This window comes from Folsomia candida, unplaced genomic scaffold (genome assembly GCF_002217175.1).
Source record: "Folsomia candida strain VU population unplaced genomic scaffold, ASM221717v1 Fcan01_Sc041, whole genome shotgun sequence".
In the NCBI taxonomy this organism is placed as follows: domain Eukaryota; kingdom Metazoa; phylum Arthropoda; class Collembola; order Entomobryomorpha; family Isotomidae; genus Folsomia; species Folsomia candida.
The window spans coordinates 2,071-19,364 of record NW_019091233.1 but is presented as its reverse complement, the minus strand read 5'-3'; the positions used below and the strand labels follow the sequence as shown (position 1 = coordinate 19,364).

General features: G+C 38.7%; 2 protein-coding genes and 1 long non-coding RNA gene across 3 annotated transcripts; 2 read left to right on the top strand and 1 right to left on the bottom strand.

The window, feature by feature from the left end:
• Window positions 1-733: 733 nt before the first annotated feature.
• On the bottom strand, window positions 734-4,264 carry LOC118433112. The gene is made up of 3 exons (XR_004833186.1): window positions 3,811-4,264; window positions 964-1,082; window positions 734-899 (listed from the first exon to the last, which is right to left on the bottom strand). It is a non-coding gene; the product is annotated as an uncharacterized LOC118433112 (long non-coding RNA).
• Window positions 4,265-11,551: 7,287 nt separating this feature from the next.
• Window positions 11,552-12,154, top strand: LOC110861365 (fibril-forming collagen alpha chain-like). Its single transcript, XM_022110468.1, has one exon. The coding sequence runs from the start codon at window positions 11,552-11,554 to the stop codon at window positions 12,152-12,154; it is 603 nt and encodes a 200-aa protein (XP_021966160.1).
• A 127-nt stretch (window positions 12,155-12,281) lies between these two features.
• Window positions 12,282-12,683, top strand: LOC110861364 (complement C1q subcomponent subunit B-like). The gene has a single exon (XM_022110467.1). The coding sequence runs from the start codon at window positions 12,282-12,284 to the stop codon at window positions 12,681-12,683; it is 402 nt and encodes a 133-aa protein (XP_021966159.1).
• The last annotated feature ends 4,611 nt before the right edge of the window (window positions 12,684-17,294 follow it).

The following is a 17,294-nucleotide window of genomic DNA, read 5'->3' as shown; positions in this document are numbered from 1 at the left end:
AAGATTTAGCAAAACAATCATATTACTTCTTGGATCAATTTACACAACGTGCCTCGATTTAATCAGTTACAAATTTACGGTATTAACAAAACAGAAGTTCTCAATAACAAGTAGTGTTCCATGATCGATGAAATTCGGCCCATATCTAACTTTGAGCGTTGTGCATGTCATCACCTGTCTGCGGATCAATTTATGATTGTATAAGCATCCCACTTTACTCTTCATATTTTGGACGACCCTCTCCGACTTGATGTTTACAAATGAAGCTAAGGTGAAGACGTTCACGGGGAATGAATCTATTAGAATGAGAGGGAACACAGAATATGTAGGCATGTCAAATTCATGATGATGAACAATGCAGACGTAGAGAGAAATCAGTTGTATTCCTGGGGAGCATAGAACCACAATGGGTAATACCCTGGACATTATGAAGTCGTTGAAAGATTTCTCCAAAATATGAATGCTCCGATACAGCTGGATGCAGTTCGTCATATCATCCTCATTTCGCATGAATTCGGTTTCCCTAGAGTAACAAATAAAAATACAAATCTTGGCCTATGGGTTGCGGAAAAATTTAAAGAGCACGTGTATTACCTTTCCAATACATCGAAGTACGTGACAATGCAGACGATCCCGATGAAGTCGCCGTTCACGACCAACGTCCCCGCGGACACCTTCATATGTAACTGCATCCAGGTCTCGAAAACATTTACAACTACTCTGATGTGATAATGCGAGCCATTGCAGTTAGGTAGCATAGACAGGATGAATCGAGGTGTACATGGGGCTATCGTCCTCAAAATCCACAGAAGAATAGGGATTCCAAGTAGGGATGTTCGCTATTCTGACGAAAATCTTCATAAGCTTCATCCAGATTGATTTCCGTGGAGGTGTGAGATCTGCGAGATTTAAAAGTTTAAAATGGGTACATAATTGGTGATATTATAGTATATACTTATTTACCTTCCATTACCCGGGTTTCGAAATCAAGAAAACTATTGACAATCTGCCCCGGAGATTTGTGGTGGTAAGTTGGTGTGGTAAAGCAATTTTCGCAACATAGTCCAAAATGTGTGGGGTTCCTGTGAAATTTGTAATTTTAGATTTGGGACCAAAACTTTACTAAATTAAATTTATTTTTGACTAGAATTTGCACACTTCCGAAATTCAGCACAAGTATTTCAGGTGGACGAAGTTTGCAAAGTTCATACATTCATTCATATAATGGAAATAGCTGCTTTTTGAAATATTTAAAAAAATATGACTAATTAATTGGTAATTTTCGTCTGATGGATCCCTGATGGACCTCCCTAAGTTTCCTTTACGCCGTAGGTTTTTTTAGGTTAAACTTAAATTAAACAAGTGAATTCAAAAACGAATTGTTTTTTTTTTTGAAATTTGCATATCCATTGACGATAGGTGGTTAACAGAATATGATTTCCCCTGTTGGTTAGCCTTGCCTGTCCGATAGATATCATACCAGGCGTTAGCGGATTCTTTCAAATAATGGGGGAGATATTTTAATTTGTCAGCATCCGTCCATCCGTAGGATAAGGCAAGTAATTCAAATTTTTGGACGAAATCCTTGATGGAACCTGTCCCATCGTAGAACACTTCAAGTTGGGCCGTGGGAGGTAGAAAGTACGTAGTAGCGACATCCATTGTACCCTTACTTGAGGAAGATGAGGATGCTGTATAAGTAGCTGTTGCTTTAGAAGTTGAAGAATGACTTGCAGTAGTAGCCTTAGAAGTACCTGCGGTCGTACCGACAGAAGAAGCGCTAGCGGATTTTTTGGCTTGCCAGAGCACTGCCAAGGGAGGGTTCCACACAGAAGATTTAAAAGTAGAAGAAGAAGGACTAGCCCAAATATTTTCCCTAATTGTTTGCAGAGAAGATTGAAAATTTGAACGAGAACTTAAAGAAAAAGATTTGAAAGAAGGTGAACTAGATCCTGAAGAGTGATAAGAAAATTTGGATGCACCTGCTTCTTTTTGTAATTGTGAAATATCAGGTTTAATTTCTAATTTAATTTTTCCTTTGAAATCCTTAGTTAACGAACTAGAAGTAGAACACGCCGAAGAAAATTCAAAGTTCTCCTGTAGTGGTGGGAACGCGGGTAATCCCTTATAGAATTGATGTGAACCAACACTTCCAACCTCATTATCAGGACCCTGTAACCATTCTTCCGGCTGAGCGGAAGGTTGTGGTCCTAGTGTTAATTTACGTTTATTTCGCCTTGGTGGAGGGATAGGACTGGAAGGATCAGATGCGACTGGATGCTTATGAACGGGTGAATCTGATGTGTCTTGTTGTGGGGCTGACCCAAGGCCTCCCTTACAGGGAGCTATGGGGGGGCGTTGACGAGTTGCTGAAACCCGGGACAACCAAGTATTGGTTGAAGGGGTTCGCTCTGGGAGAGTGGGGGAGGGTTTTGTATGTTTGCCAGCAATTTGCGAATTATCGGAGGGAGTGGTTAGCGGGGAAGTGACCGATGAGTTAATTCCCAGTCCTACCCATGTACCAAGGCTCCTGAGTGTTGAAACAAGCAGTCCCGGTTCCCGGAGCTGTTTTTCAACTACCACAGGGTCCTTAAGGTGTAATAATTTACGCCTACCTTGTCTGGAGCGTGTACGTACAGGTGTAGAAAGGGTAGGATACGTAGGAGCAGGGTCTGGCCCTGGTGAGGGTGGAGGTCTCTGCTGATATTCCTCAAAATCCGGATCAGATAACTCAAAGTCTGGATCTTGTTTAAACTTTTTTCCTGGGGGACTAAGAACAGGCATACCAATCGGCCAAAATGCTGAGTGAAGACTGAGCGAAGGAAAACTTTAATAACAACACTAGCCAGGACTAAAGAAAATTGTTCTGAATTTCCAAATATGTCCAAAAGTCCAAAGTCCAAATATGGGCTGCCAAGTTAAATTTAACCTACTGCGCATAAGAGTCGTTTTCGTATGTTCGCAAAAGTTGCCAAATCCAAAAATAACGCGAGGTCCCAGATTCAAATAAGGAATATGGATGACTCATGTGAGGATTGGCCATGTTCCAGACGTGTCATCTCGCTTCCAACATGAGACCCGGCCAAATCGTTATTTTTAGATTATGCAACTTCTTGATTTCTTAGAAAAAATGATGATTTTCAAACTTACGCAAGGAAATAGAATCACAAGAAATAAGTTTCATGGAAACATTTCAAAATTTCGTATTAATGTCAGTAGTTCATCAAAGCTTGTGATCGAGTCAACATTTGGAAATGAATAAAAAGTTGCATGTTTTTTCAATTTCTCTACATAAGATACAGGCAATAATTTTATATTTTGTGTGAGTATGTATGATTGAGACATGACCTGTAATTTGGACAATTTTAGATAAAGTTCTTGTTTTCTGATTATGAAACAAAGACAGGATTCGCGAGAATGCCGAGGTTGAGTAAGAAGAATATTGTAAAGTGGAAAAAAATTTGCCAGAACGGGGTGCGTGTGCTGATATTTATTTGTACAATTATCATTTGTACAAATTTTGGTATTAGTGTTGATTTTCTTTCAGAAAGAAAAGTGCAAGGTAGGCAAAACAACGTGAAAAAATTAAATTTGCAAGGATATAATATTGATGCAAATGGAAATTAGATTACGCTTATGCAATTTGCAATTGCACGAGATGGATTCTAAATAATAATGGAAACCCTGATAATGACTTGTCGTGGAGCCAATCCTTCCTTACAGGAAGTATGGCGGGGGGAGTTACTGGGAGTGGGTTACGCAATTTTCTACACCATTTCGCCAATTTTTTTCGATAAAAACATCTATTACCTTTTCTGGATATTTATTTTCTCTCACCAACGTTTCAAAAATCCGCCTTCCTCTCAAAGTCCAAAAATGAGTAGATATGCTCTTCCGAAACTTTTGCCAATATTCTCCACCACCACCAATTTGATTGCAAAATTTACTAAGACACTAAGTTTCATGAAACTGAGGTTTCCACCAAAAATTGTCACTATAAATATCACTAAGGCCGGGTTGTATCTATCTTACTCGACACTAAAGTATTTAAAGTTTTCAAATTTTGAAGGGATTGTTTCCAAAAAAAACAACTAAGGCTTGCTAAGAGGTAGGGAAGGAGCGTAGCAAAAGCCACCATTTGTTGCAGGGAATTCTTCTTTTTGCACACATTACATTATTGTTTCTTTGCCCGAACTCGGGACTTTATTCAGATCTTTGCTTATACTATTTACAAGGCAAACGTAACCTAAACTACGACTAAACTCTATCTTATCCTAACCACTGCTCTGACCTAACTAACTCTCTTTTTCTGAGCTTGGTGTAATCTTACACAGAAGATTACATCAACCTCTATTTATAACTCTTCTAACCTACTTATGTACATACACATGCACATGCACTCGCCTACAACAAAAAGGAATCGGGCGTGGAGAAAGTCGTATTTCTTCTTGGGCCGCTCCCGGGCGGTTTGTTGTTGACGGAAGGTAGGAGGGGGCGAAGGTGTCCGCGCACGTGAAGTCCCACACCAGGGACCTACGCCCCCTTTTCCAAGGCACAATGGTCAAACCATCTGGCCTCTTGCCATCGGCCCTGGCGCAGCCCGGTGGTTCCTTGAGGCAGGGCACTTCTGCTGACTGAGGGCACGGGCGATTACGTCATTTGCTTCAGCGTGTCGAGAGTGGCGTCCCGCGCTCTTCCTCCTACATTTGAGGCTATGATAGACTCTAGCGGTGACCTTTTCCCCGCACGAGCACTTGTGGGGGACGCAGATATCACATCCTAACCGGAGGGCTGTTGCGACTCGGAAGGCTTCATTGGGGAGATGTGTTACTAACTGGGGGGAAGGCAAAGTGTTCAGCCAGGCTCCTGCGTGTGGTTGTGCGGCGGCGAGTAGGCGGACTTTCGGGCTCCGTTGCCCGCTCCCGAAGTTTGTTGACCTTGAGGTCGTGTATGGGGCGTTGCCACGCAGATTGGGATCCCACTAACGTTTCCGGTGGTCTCTCTGCACCATCTGCCACGGTTGAAAAGTTATAACATTGGGCTTATGGAGCAAAATCTCAAAACTGCACTTTCCAAAAAATCAGTGTGAGCGTTAAAAAATCGCACAGAGGTGTACAACATATCAAAATCTTCAAGATGAGTTGGGACAACTTAATAAAAATAAAAACACCAAGAAAAAAATTTTCTAAGGGTAGTTGACTTTTTGGGTTTCAGGTCAAACAATCATAACTTTGACCTATCCATGGCTGCTCCAAAGTAGGTATCCTATCTTCCCACAAATACGATTGGCTATATCGGTGCAAAGTTTCAAATTGATATCTCACAAACTCTGTCAGATAGAACTGTGTGAAGTTTGCACACTGACTTTTGCTCAGCAATGTAAATTTCTTGAATGACGTAAACAAATTAATATTACAAGTTCCACTTCTTATAGTGTGAACACGCTTTTTTGGCACAGTGCTTGATGACCTATAAAATTTGATTCGATAAGTTGATTTTGATAAAACCTTCGAAAAATTATAGCTGGGAACCATACCCTTTCTGTTTTGCTTCATAGGATGTGCTTTATTCCATTTTGGGCAACCAGTCCCACTTTCCGACGCAAGCTTGGCATGAGCGATTTTCCACTCCATCGTGCAATGTCCTTACTGATTTTCCCCCAATGGTATTTAAATCTCTCCAGTTTTTCCAGCTTGGAGTGACTGTCGGAGTATCGTCTTTTGCATAAGGCCCAAAACTTTTCGATTGGTCTCAATTGGGGGACATTTGGGGGGTTGTCTTTGTTGGGCACAAAATCGACGCCTTGGGTCGATAAGTACTCCGTGGAAATCTTGGCATAATGTGACGTCGCGAGGTCGGGCCAAAATAAAACGTCATCCAGATTGTGAAGTGTCCTTATCCAACGAAGTAATCGCTTCAAACATTGAGTTTTATAAATTTGTGCGTTGATGGTGCCCTTGCAAATATATGGTGGAGAAATGTTGCCAAAACTGTCCATCGCCTGCCAAACCAGGTATTTCTCAGGGAATTTTGTTTTCACTTGAACTTTGTGTTCATAATTCACATCCTTGGGGTTGGCAGAGTGGAAAAATTTCTTTCCCGGAGTCTCTGTGGGATCAACGAAGACATACGTCTCGTCATGACGATAATTTTTGATGTCATTTTCCCATACAAGTTTTTGCAACATTTTTGGGCTCTGCTTTCCTGGTCCTTTACGTATTTTGGGGCACTTTTTTTACTCTGGCCATAAGGCCCAGCTTATGAGCTTTAATTTTGCTCAACAAACTTGTCGAAATTTTCATTTTTCGAGCGGCAGGACGAATGGAAATAGAAGGATTGGTGGTGAAAAGTTTTTTTAGGCTTTCACTTTTTGGGGGGTGGCTAGGACGGGGGGTGGTCCACTACTTTTTTTGAATTTCACTGTTTCAGTATCCTTATACTACCTAATGTAACGGTAGATGGTCGATCTGGAACATTTTTCAATTTTGAAACTTTAAACTATTACTCGTCTGCCATACCTCTTAAGGTCGAGGCACATTTTTGTCAATTTGTCGAAAAATGCTTGTTGAGCAATTTCTTCATTGATGTCTTCAATCACAGCAGCCGCTACTCGTACCTTCTTCGTCTTTCCTACTCGTAAATTCCGGAATAGTGATTCGACACTGGCCTCAAGGTCGTCCAACATGAATTCCTTTATATCAAAGTCGATTCGACTGCTCGGATGGGCAGAAAGGCCTAATCTTAAGAAATTATTCAATTTAATAATTTCAAAAAAATGTAAATTAATAACGATATTTGAAATGGGAGCCAGAAAGCCGGAAACCCATTAGAATGCATGAGTGTCACGGAAAATTTCACGGGAAGGACTTTTCGAAATTATAATATAGATATGTATGTTGATCTATAGCATAGAACAAATTAATAGTTTACATATACATGTGTTCAGTTTTTACACATATGATAGTTGCAAAGTGTCAAATTTGTTTGTGTTTAAATTAACTTGCTTATTTAATTTGCATAAACATTCGGATGTAAACTATATTATAAGCAAGCATTCAAATACCTGAACAATTTGTCAACCGCGATATAATACTTTACTATTTCACAATTTTTGCAATTTTATCAATTGGATTTGGGAGTATTCAACACAATTTCATAAATTTGAGCCTGAAATCCCAACCTGTTACGGTACTTGCCTAACCTTAAATTTTAAAAATAACTACAATTTATTTACTTTAAGTACGTGTCTCACCTCAAATGATTTTTTAAAATTACTACTTATTTGCTTTTCTTTTGTATAGTTTGCCGACAAATGCGGATGAGAATACCGTTTTCCACGATACAAATAGGAAGTCAGATAAACATGTAAATACATCTACAACTTCCAAGCGTAATTACGAACTTCGGCCATAAAGACTATCAAACCCACAGAAAGCAGAGCCCCACAGATGATAAAAACTGTCACAAGTCTTCCATTAATACCCATCGGTGAAACAATGTAGGATGTATCATTTTTTACTGGTGTTCTTCCTTTCCACATATTTCTTGCCATTTCCCTTTTCAATCTTGAATAAATCCCGGAATGAACTAGAGCTTTAAATCTTTGGTGAACGGGAGATATGCTTCTAGACACTGGACTCCTACCCCCACCAAGAAATGTCCATCCAGACCTTTTCTGCTCCAGGAGGTCGTTTCCTGAATAAAATTTCTTTGATGGGTAACTTTTAGTGAGGAAATCCATCTCTCCCTCAATCAGTTCCGTCATCCCAACTAGTGCTGTTTTTTTATGGCAAATTGTAATATCTCTGTCCACCAAGTCTTGTAGTTCTGTAGAGGTGTACGTTCCCTTTGTGAAGTTGATACCGCTGGGAAGAAAGTTATGGACTGGATTCAAAAGAAGGAGGTAAAATAACTTGGCTTTGCTAATTTCTAAAGCCCTTTCCTTATTGATCTGAACTTGCTTTAATAGGTTTTTGATTTCAAAGCCGTATTTGAAAACTAAATGAATATAAAAAAGGTACGTTGTTCCAAATGCAGCTTGAGTCGGGGTTGAAAGCATTCTAAAACATGTGTCGGATGCAAAGGCATTTGAAACATTTGGTAACAACCAATTCAGCTTTCCCCAGTATCCAAAATATGTATCTAGCTTTGCCCCCCTTACCCATCTTGCAACATCGTGAGAGTTTTTACTGTTCAGAATATATCCACCTTGACATACTAGGTCTTGGAACGTTTCCGGGCGCGATTGTCTCAACGGTGCGTTCAATTCTGTTATCATTTTTCCGGTATAACAATTGGTCAGCAAAAGAGCAACTAATCCCAAAACGCTGAACAAGATACGATAAAAAAACGTATTTGCCATGCATTTTGGGACTGATGTGAAGTCATCGAAAAATAAAGATAGGAGAGACAAATATAATTCAATCCCAGATCGCTTATGCTTCCAAAACATGTAGAAAGATAGCAACACAAAAGTCACAAGCAGACTGAATCCCAAACTAAGCCATACTATTGGCTGGAATGGTGTCACGTAGAAATCAAAAGTTATATAGGAATCAGCATAACAACTCAAAAATTGGTACCCAGTAGAATACGTGTATTCCGAAAGCACTCCTTCGTTATTGAGAAAGTATAAATTCGTTTCTATCTCCAGATGGGGAACATCTGCCCAATTTCGCTTTAAAACGAGGGTCGCATTTCTCCCCGTCTCCACCAAAATTATTGCCATGTATAGTGGCATGCGCATGTAGGTCTTACCATCAAACGGATTTAAGGAAGGGTGAGGCAAATTTCTGATTGCGACAAGATCACTTTCCTTTACGTTTAAAGGATTATAAGACCCTATCCAAAGTTCTTGTAGTGGCGTTAGCTTATCATAACTTGCCAATATTTTACCGTCGTCTGCTAATTTACAATCATAGTTCTCCTTAATATGAGGCAACAACCCCAACCCTTTCACACAAATTTTTACACCCGGTCTTGAAATGAGGAGTATGAACAAACTTTCATAATAATTTTTATGACGATGGATTTCTAATAAATTTGCTGCTTCCTCTAAGCCCAGCGTAGTCATTATTATTGGGTAAGTATTTTTTATCGAGGATATAAATTTCCAATGTCCTCTCAATCTAGTAATGTAATGAAATGTAGTAGATATCATCAACCAAGCTGTAAACTTGGGTGGGTCACGACTTTTTGTATTTTTGGTAAGTAGACCCTCACTTAACCAAATGCTTATCTTATTTCCCGCAGGCCGCGTAACTGTAACGTCTATGGTGAACGACAACTCGCTGATACTTGTTAAAGTGTGAAGTCTTTTCTCAAACTGCGGCATAAATATCATCGTTCTCGCGAGAAATAGGTCTTGCAAGAACGAAAAGTGATCCGAGGACAAATCGCCGTCACGGAGGATTTGTAGGTCACAATTTTCAACATGTTTCATAATCCTGTTTGGAATTGCGCCATCATTATTATAAATAGCTTTCAAAGAAAAACAAACAGAGCACGATGTAACCGACAGCAAGATCAACGAAATGGAGACGTCATGCATCATGGAAATAAACATTCTTCATAGAACAAATTAAAAAATAATAATTACAATACTTTTAATAGGGACACACTGTACCTGTCCCACCAAAGTGGGCGCACATCGACAGGGCGCACCGATGATAATTTTGAAATATCAAGGATTCAACGTCCTACTTAGATAGCATTAGCATCTTAGGATGCAATTACATACTAAAAAATTTGAATCTAAATGTTTAAAGAACCCTTACTATTTACCGATGTATTATATTGCATTTGCAAATTTTTTCCAAACTTTAAACTTCGGCGTTTCCCTAATTAACCAATGATTCAACTCTTAACCCCTTTCATAAGTTTTGTTCTGTTGAAGGTCGTTTATATAGCATGAATAATAACCTAAATTTGTCGGCAATTAGCCTTAAATGCGCTACCGCCGCGGGTTTGAACTATCTCTGGTAATGAGTGGTTCGACCCCCCTACAAAGTACAACCTAAATTTCCCTAGCTTTCTTTACAGGGATCTCTTACCGTCTTACCTATAACTTGTAAACTGAAATTAGTGTACACCGTAATGGTTCTCTATAAAACCTGAAAATTCTGAGATATAAATTAATTAATTATCCTGGGCCTGAAGACTATTTTTGTCAAACTGTTGGATGGAGATGAAAAGTAAGAAAAGTTTATTGTTACATTAGGAATGTATCCTACATACGTTGCATTGCTCCATGGCGTCTCTTTTCAAATTCTTCATATAATTTGATCGTGTTTGGATGAACTAGGCGATCACATTTCTATGCAGTACAACATAATAGCCGGAGAAATTTTAAGATCGTTAAGTTTTCGTTCACAAAGGTACACTGATTTCGGGTGCACATTGTCCGATTCCAAAATACACAATGTCTTATGTTTCCTAATACGCAATGTATAGAAAAATCCAAAGACTTCAGTTTATGTTTAATTTTCTTTGCGGGGAAACTATTTCAAAGTACTTCAAAACTTCAAAATACTTTAATAAGGACTGTCATAGTTTGTAGAAGGTAAAATCTTAGATCTGAAAGTAAATGAACACCGAGAAATTAAATTTTTCCAATTACTTTGTAGTATAGGCTGGCGTTGCACAAGCCGTCATCCCAGTCTTCCCTTTATTTACGTAAGTATTTAGGAAGAAATGTTTTCAAGTACATGAAAGATTAAATCGAAAATAGGATAATTTTTTGGACTAGGGAATAATTGCAAGATAAGTTATAATTCCATCTAATTTGCACTCAGAGTGTTGCCATACCCTTATGTTTAATTTCAGTAGAACCGAGAAGCCGATGCATTATAACGGAATACGTATATCAAACATGAAAACGGGATAAATTTTGCAAGTAAGCATGTTTTGTATATAATGACAAAATTTGAAATTCAAGCAGAACCTGTCAGAACTATGTACAGCAAAAAAATCCTTCAAACGAATAGTCACGCAACAATTTGGAGAACTCTCTTGGGTATGCCAATTACTTTTTATGACATGAGATATCCGTTTGTTAAATTCAATAATTTGGTTAAGCATCGTTTACTGGGAACATTATTCAACTACAATAGATACGATAAAATTACTGTAAAATTATTGGTACTTATAAACTATTGTATGGTTTGACAATTTTGGATACTTACCAAGTAAGTGTTTGCATACAGGATGCATTAATCACATTTTAAAATACTTCCTCTGGATTGCCCATTGGTATATATTTGCGTATTAAACCAAAATAGTATTTGTAAATATTAGCTAAAATTTATTTTTACGAATACTAATGTATTGTTACTCTATTCTATTTATTTTTTCAAAATACTCTAATTTCTTTCATCTTTACAGATAATTTTGCAAATGCGGCAGAAATTGAAGGCACCGAGTCAGGACAGGTTGTATTTTCGAAATAAATTCAGCCGCTATGTGTGTATTTATATAAGATTAGTCCATTCTCTGTCTGTCTGTCTGTCTGTGAGGAACGCATCCCTTCAATGTATTACAAACGGCAACATTGATGGATAGGCGACAAGTATTTGGAGGCGTCGGCTACGGCTTACTCAAATATACTATGAGGTTAGGTTTCTGGTGTTTCAGTGGACTTTCTGGACTTCCCGGACTTTCTGGACTTTCCGGGCTTCCCGGACTTTCTGGACTTCCCGGACCTTCCGGACTTCCCGGATCTTCCGGACTTCCCGGACTTTCTGGATTTCCCGGACTTCCCGGACTTTCTGGACTTCCCGGACTTCCCGGACTTTCCGGACTTCCCGGACTTTCCGGACTTCCCGGACTTTCCGGAAAGTCCAGGAAGTCCAGAAAGTCCAGAAAGTCTGGGAAGTCCAGAAAGCCCTGCGGAAAGTCCCGAAAGTCTGGGAAGTCCAGAAAGTCTGGGAAGTCCAGAAAGCCCTGCGGAAAGTCCCGAAAGTCTGGGAAGTCCAGAAAGTCCGGGAAGTCCAGAAAGTCCGGGGAAGTCCAGAAAGTCCGGGGAAGTCCAGAAAGTCCGGGAAGTCCAGAAAGTTCAGAAAGTCCAGGAAGTCCAGAAAGTTCAGAAAGTCCGGGAAGTCCAGAAAGTTCTGAAAGTCCGGGAAGTTCAGAAAGTCCGGGAAGTCCAGAAGATTAGTCCATTCTCTGTCTGTCTGTCTGTCTGTCTGTGAGGAACACATCCCTTCAATGTATTACAAACGGCAACATTGATTGATAGGCGACAAGTATTTGGAGGCGTCGGCTACGGCTTACTCAAATATACTATGAGGTTAGGTTTCTGGTGTTTCAGTGGACTTTCTGGACTTCCCGGACTTTCTGGACTTCCCGGACCTTCCGGACTTCCCGGATCTTCCGGACTTCCCGGACTTTCTGGACTTCCCGGACTTTCCGGACTTCCCGGACTATCCGGACTTCCCGGACTTCCCGGACTTTCCGGAAAGTCCAGAAAGTCCAGGAAGTCCAGAAAGTCCGGGAAGTCCAGAAAGCCCTGCGGAAAGTCCCGAAAGTGTGGGAAGTCCAAAAAGTCCCGGGAAGTCCAGAAAGTTCAGAAAGTCCGGGAAGTCCAGAAAGTTCAGAAAGTCCTGCGGAAAGTCCTGAGAGTGCACAGAAACATCGGAGAGTCCATAGACTTATGTCTGAATTTCCGTACTTTCCGGATTTCCTGAACTTTACGGAGTTTCTGGACTTTCCAGACTTTCTGTACTTTCCGGACTTTCTGGACTTTACGTTCTGATACCGTACCGATCGAGACCAAATTATACTCCTTGGATTAGGATAAAGGAGCAATGACAATCCATTTTACGATCAAATCAGATTCAGGGTCGAAGGTTTCGCGTCCCGTGTTCCACACGGGAAAAATCCTATCATCAATCCACCCATCCAATTGCTTTGTCTTGATCTGATTCGATCGCAGAATAGTCATCCATCCCAAAAAAATTGAACAGATCCCGTGTTTTACACGGGCTATAGCCTAGTTGTTCATATTAGTATACGTGTACCCTAAGGGGACGTTCTTAAATTGCGTAACGCTTGAAGCGGGGGAGGGGGTATCGGCTCCAATGATATCGTGCCTATGTACGCAATGTTATAGGGGGAAAGGGGGGGTCTAGAAAATCGATTTTTAGCGTTACGTAATTTAAGAACGTCCCCTAATTCAAGACTTCAAAAATACTATCTGATTATATATCTAATTAATATTCTGGCCCTATTAATTTGTATGATTGTTTTGTTTGCACCAAGTAATTTGTAATTTTAAGGAATCGATACCCATTTGCCGCCAAGTTTTTCCAATAGTGCATCGCAATTTGACACATTAACCTCTAACAGACAAGTATGTACAGCTTAAAAGGAATCAGCAATGAAAGAAATGTATAATTTACTTATTTTAATACATTATTTACCTTACTTACTAGTTTCCTGGGGATGTTGCGATGAAAAGAACAGGTCAAAAAAATCCGACAAGAGAAATTGGAAAGTCGCCGGTAATAAAATGAAGAGAATGAAAGGAGACACATATTTGGGAATACAACCAACTCCTCATCAAGAAGTGAAAAACAAAAACCGCCTTGACTATTTGGTCCGACATGTAAATCAGTAACTTAAATCAGCAAACTTTATTCTTCATTCAATTACCCTGAAAAAGAGTCTCGTTTGGGCAGTCAGAGGAACACGTTGTGCAAAAGGTGTTCTGCTACAGTTAATTAAGTCACATAAGCCAGTCAGAATTTTACAATGGCAAGTCAGCACTCACAACCAAGTTTAAGATCGCAAATATTTGAGTCAAATAAGCAAATTTTAAATTTATCAAAAGCATTTTCTGGTTTGAAAGAATGCGTTAAAAATAGTGAATCAGAACTCTCGTGTTTTACAAATCAAGAGTTAAATAATTCAAGAGATCTTGCAGAAATTAAAAATCTAGTTTACAAATTAGAACAAAAATTGAACACGGTTATCAATGGCATTGAATACCGGTATTGAACTTCAAGTATATAAATAAGCCGAAGTTTTGGAGATAAATCGAGTTGCACCCTCTCTAAATTTTGGACAACTTATTACATAAAAATAAAGCAAGACAAAATAATATCTTAATCCACGGACTCGCTATACCACCCGGGGAAGATGTGAAAACATTCCTAAGTAATTTCTTTTGGACGACAATGAACATCAAGCCAAAAATGATGCAGGCAGTAATAAGGTCTAAAAGTGAGATTATATTAATAAAGCTGAAAGACGCGCCTGAAAAATCATTAATTTTTCAAAATTGTCACAAACTGAAGAATTTTAAAACTAAACTTTCAATTTCCGACCATCTTAGTCTCGAAGAATTGGAAATTAAGAGAAAAATGCTTACTACCAAAGAATCGGAAATTGTTGGAGGTGATCCAGCAGTAATATCCAAGGACATCAGCCAGAAATTTGCATATGAAAAAATGGAAGTCAGCCTTGAGAATAAGAAGGAAAGCAGAGATAACCACTTTGTAACCAAACATGAATTCGCTGAAGATGATTATATCAAATCTTTGTTCAAGACTTTGAAGGACGGGATCGACAGAAAAGTTAAACGTAAAAAGTTGCTGGGTTTATTGGCACGAGTAGCAGTGAGAAAAGAAGCAGTAAAACCAGTTTGCACTTGTGGGACTAAGGATTCAACTGCGGAGCATGCAACCTATATTTCAACCAAGGCGATAGGTCTGGAAGCTACCTGGTTATTTAGAAGACTTAAGAAGACGAGGAAAAATATATCCAACCATTAGCATAATAAATATAAAGAAACTTGTTTTTGTATTGACTTTTCTTTGCAGCGGTTCATTTTATGTATTTAGATGAATTTATTAGTATTAAAGTTAGATGTGTGATGCGGCGGCTGGAAGGGAAAACACACTACTAAGATTTGCTGGGGATGGGGACGCCCTCCGAGCATATCTATTTCATATATTTTCATATATTTTTATTATATTTTATTTTTTTAGTAATCGAATTCATTTATTTACTTATAAATACAAAACAAAATTAAATGGGTTAAAAATAGTTGAATAGGATTTTTGACACGATGTTGTTGTGAATACATAAATGTTGAGTGAACATCATCAATAGTTTTTTTTTCATGCATCCCCTACCCATTGTGATGACTCGTGGCTAAAACGACCCTTTTAAATTTCACCCTTGCAATAAGACGAAAAGGTTTAATCGAGCATAAAGGACATGACACTGTCAGTTGGGGCAGTAGAAACATTGCAATAATGAAATGCAATCCGAATTGTAACATAAAGTGTCACATCCCGTTAGACGATTAATTCCAGATTGACTGAATCATGAAAATAAGAGACAATGTGTAAAACTAAACTAAAACAGTCGAATGTTTTTAAAACAGAAATGCAACAAGCAATCATGTCTAATTTATAATTGTCGTTTTGGTTGTGAGACCGTTGGGTGTCACAATTTCGCAGCGGTGTCCGTTCCAGGCACACATTGCCTAAAATAAACGTAACAACAAATAATCATACTTGGTAAAAGTTCAGTGCCAAGTTTCATTTCATTCGAGGATTTGGAGACAAACCTTTCTCACACTTTTAACTTTCACATACATACATATTTTCCACCAAGTATCAAACCCTACCATCCAATACACAATTATTACTTAGTACATTTTTCACAACACAAAATATAACAACAAACCATGAGCACCAGGTCTCAAAAAAATTTATCTTCAGTAAATATCCACGATCTACTCCTACCGGCACCAAGTCGTGCAGGAAGAAAGCTTCACCTTATAAACTGTGAAGAGTGTCGTGACTTTCCCCGTGACATCGTCCCAATTGGTGTCTTCAGTAAGGATTGTCATCATGATCTTGTGCCAATTATTACTGGGATTATGAGATTATCTTCTCTTGCGTTTCTTCTCACGCACGACCAAGACAGCTTTTGGTGGGATGTTTGGGTTTTCCGACAGCAGGATTTGCCAAAAAAACGCGAAGTAACTCTTCGTATTTCTGGATATTCCGGGGAAAGTAATTTCCAAGCAAAGGTATTCAATCCAACTCGCAATGTTTTAGAGTTGGATGAACAGGTAGAGAGTGAGTCGGAAGCTATGAGCACCGAAATAGTGCTTACCCCCAAAGTTAGAAGTGAAAAGTGAAAGTTTTATAAATGTACTAAAAACACTGAATTTGCATATCTGCATGCAGCGTGTCTCCTATTCCTGTAACAACCCCATTAATACCAACACCAATCAGTGGCGGAAATAGGTGGTATGTAGGGTATGTCACACATACGGGCCCCCGCGAAGCGGAGGCCCCCAAGCCTCAAAAATTTGTGTGTAGATATTATTGGGGTTTGAGGAAAACTAAATATCAAGCACCAGAATAAACTAAAGCAAGGGATATAAATTAAAAATAATATAACTGTCGTAATTACTGTTTCAATTTCGTTATATTTGTATTATAGTATGTTTTATCAAAACTGAAGTATATGGCTTTGGATTCAATTCAAGTTAGAGTTTTGCTTAAAATCTCAAAATTTGAATATTACAAAATAGCCCTTGGTTATAAATTGTTTAAGGTCCATATGTAAATGGGGTGGTAGTACTGTAGTACTTATTTCCAAATGTTTTCTCGCGGTATATGCAAAAATTAAAAGCATCTTGTTCCAGACAAGATTTGTGGACCTATATTTTTTTGCAAAATAATTTTGTAAAAATTAGACAGAATTTAAAGGAATTCTGCCAGATTCAAATTTGTCATGTAAGTTTTTCATAGTTTGTATTGCAATCTGCAATACAAAATATAAACAACTGGTTTTTGAAACTAATCTAACCGAGCTAAAATTCGGTTCTGACATTATAAATTACTTGAGTAAGACTTACTCAGTAAGTACGATGAAGCTAAATTTAGAGAATTATAAATTCCAGTAAGACTAATTTCATAAATATGAAAAAGCCTAACGTTATGTGAGGCTGCACTAGTGTTTTTCAGTGCGTAATAACTTAGTGTGTCCAGCAGGCATCATGTACTTGCATATCCTGAAATTTTCTTCGACGTTTTCTAAAACGATTTTTGGTTAATTGAGTGGGGATTGCTGTAGTGATATGAAATGCACAAAGTCATAAAACGTAGGTAAGTAAGCTTGCTCAACCTTACTCACCTAATGAATGAATGAGTGACCAAACCATGGACTCTCCGTCTCAAACTTATCAGGGCCGGCAGAACCTGCTCGGCTCGAAAATTTAAAATCATAAATGTCAAAATCAATTTAAAATATTTTTATAAAATTTTTGACAA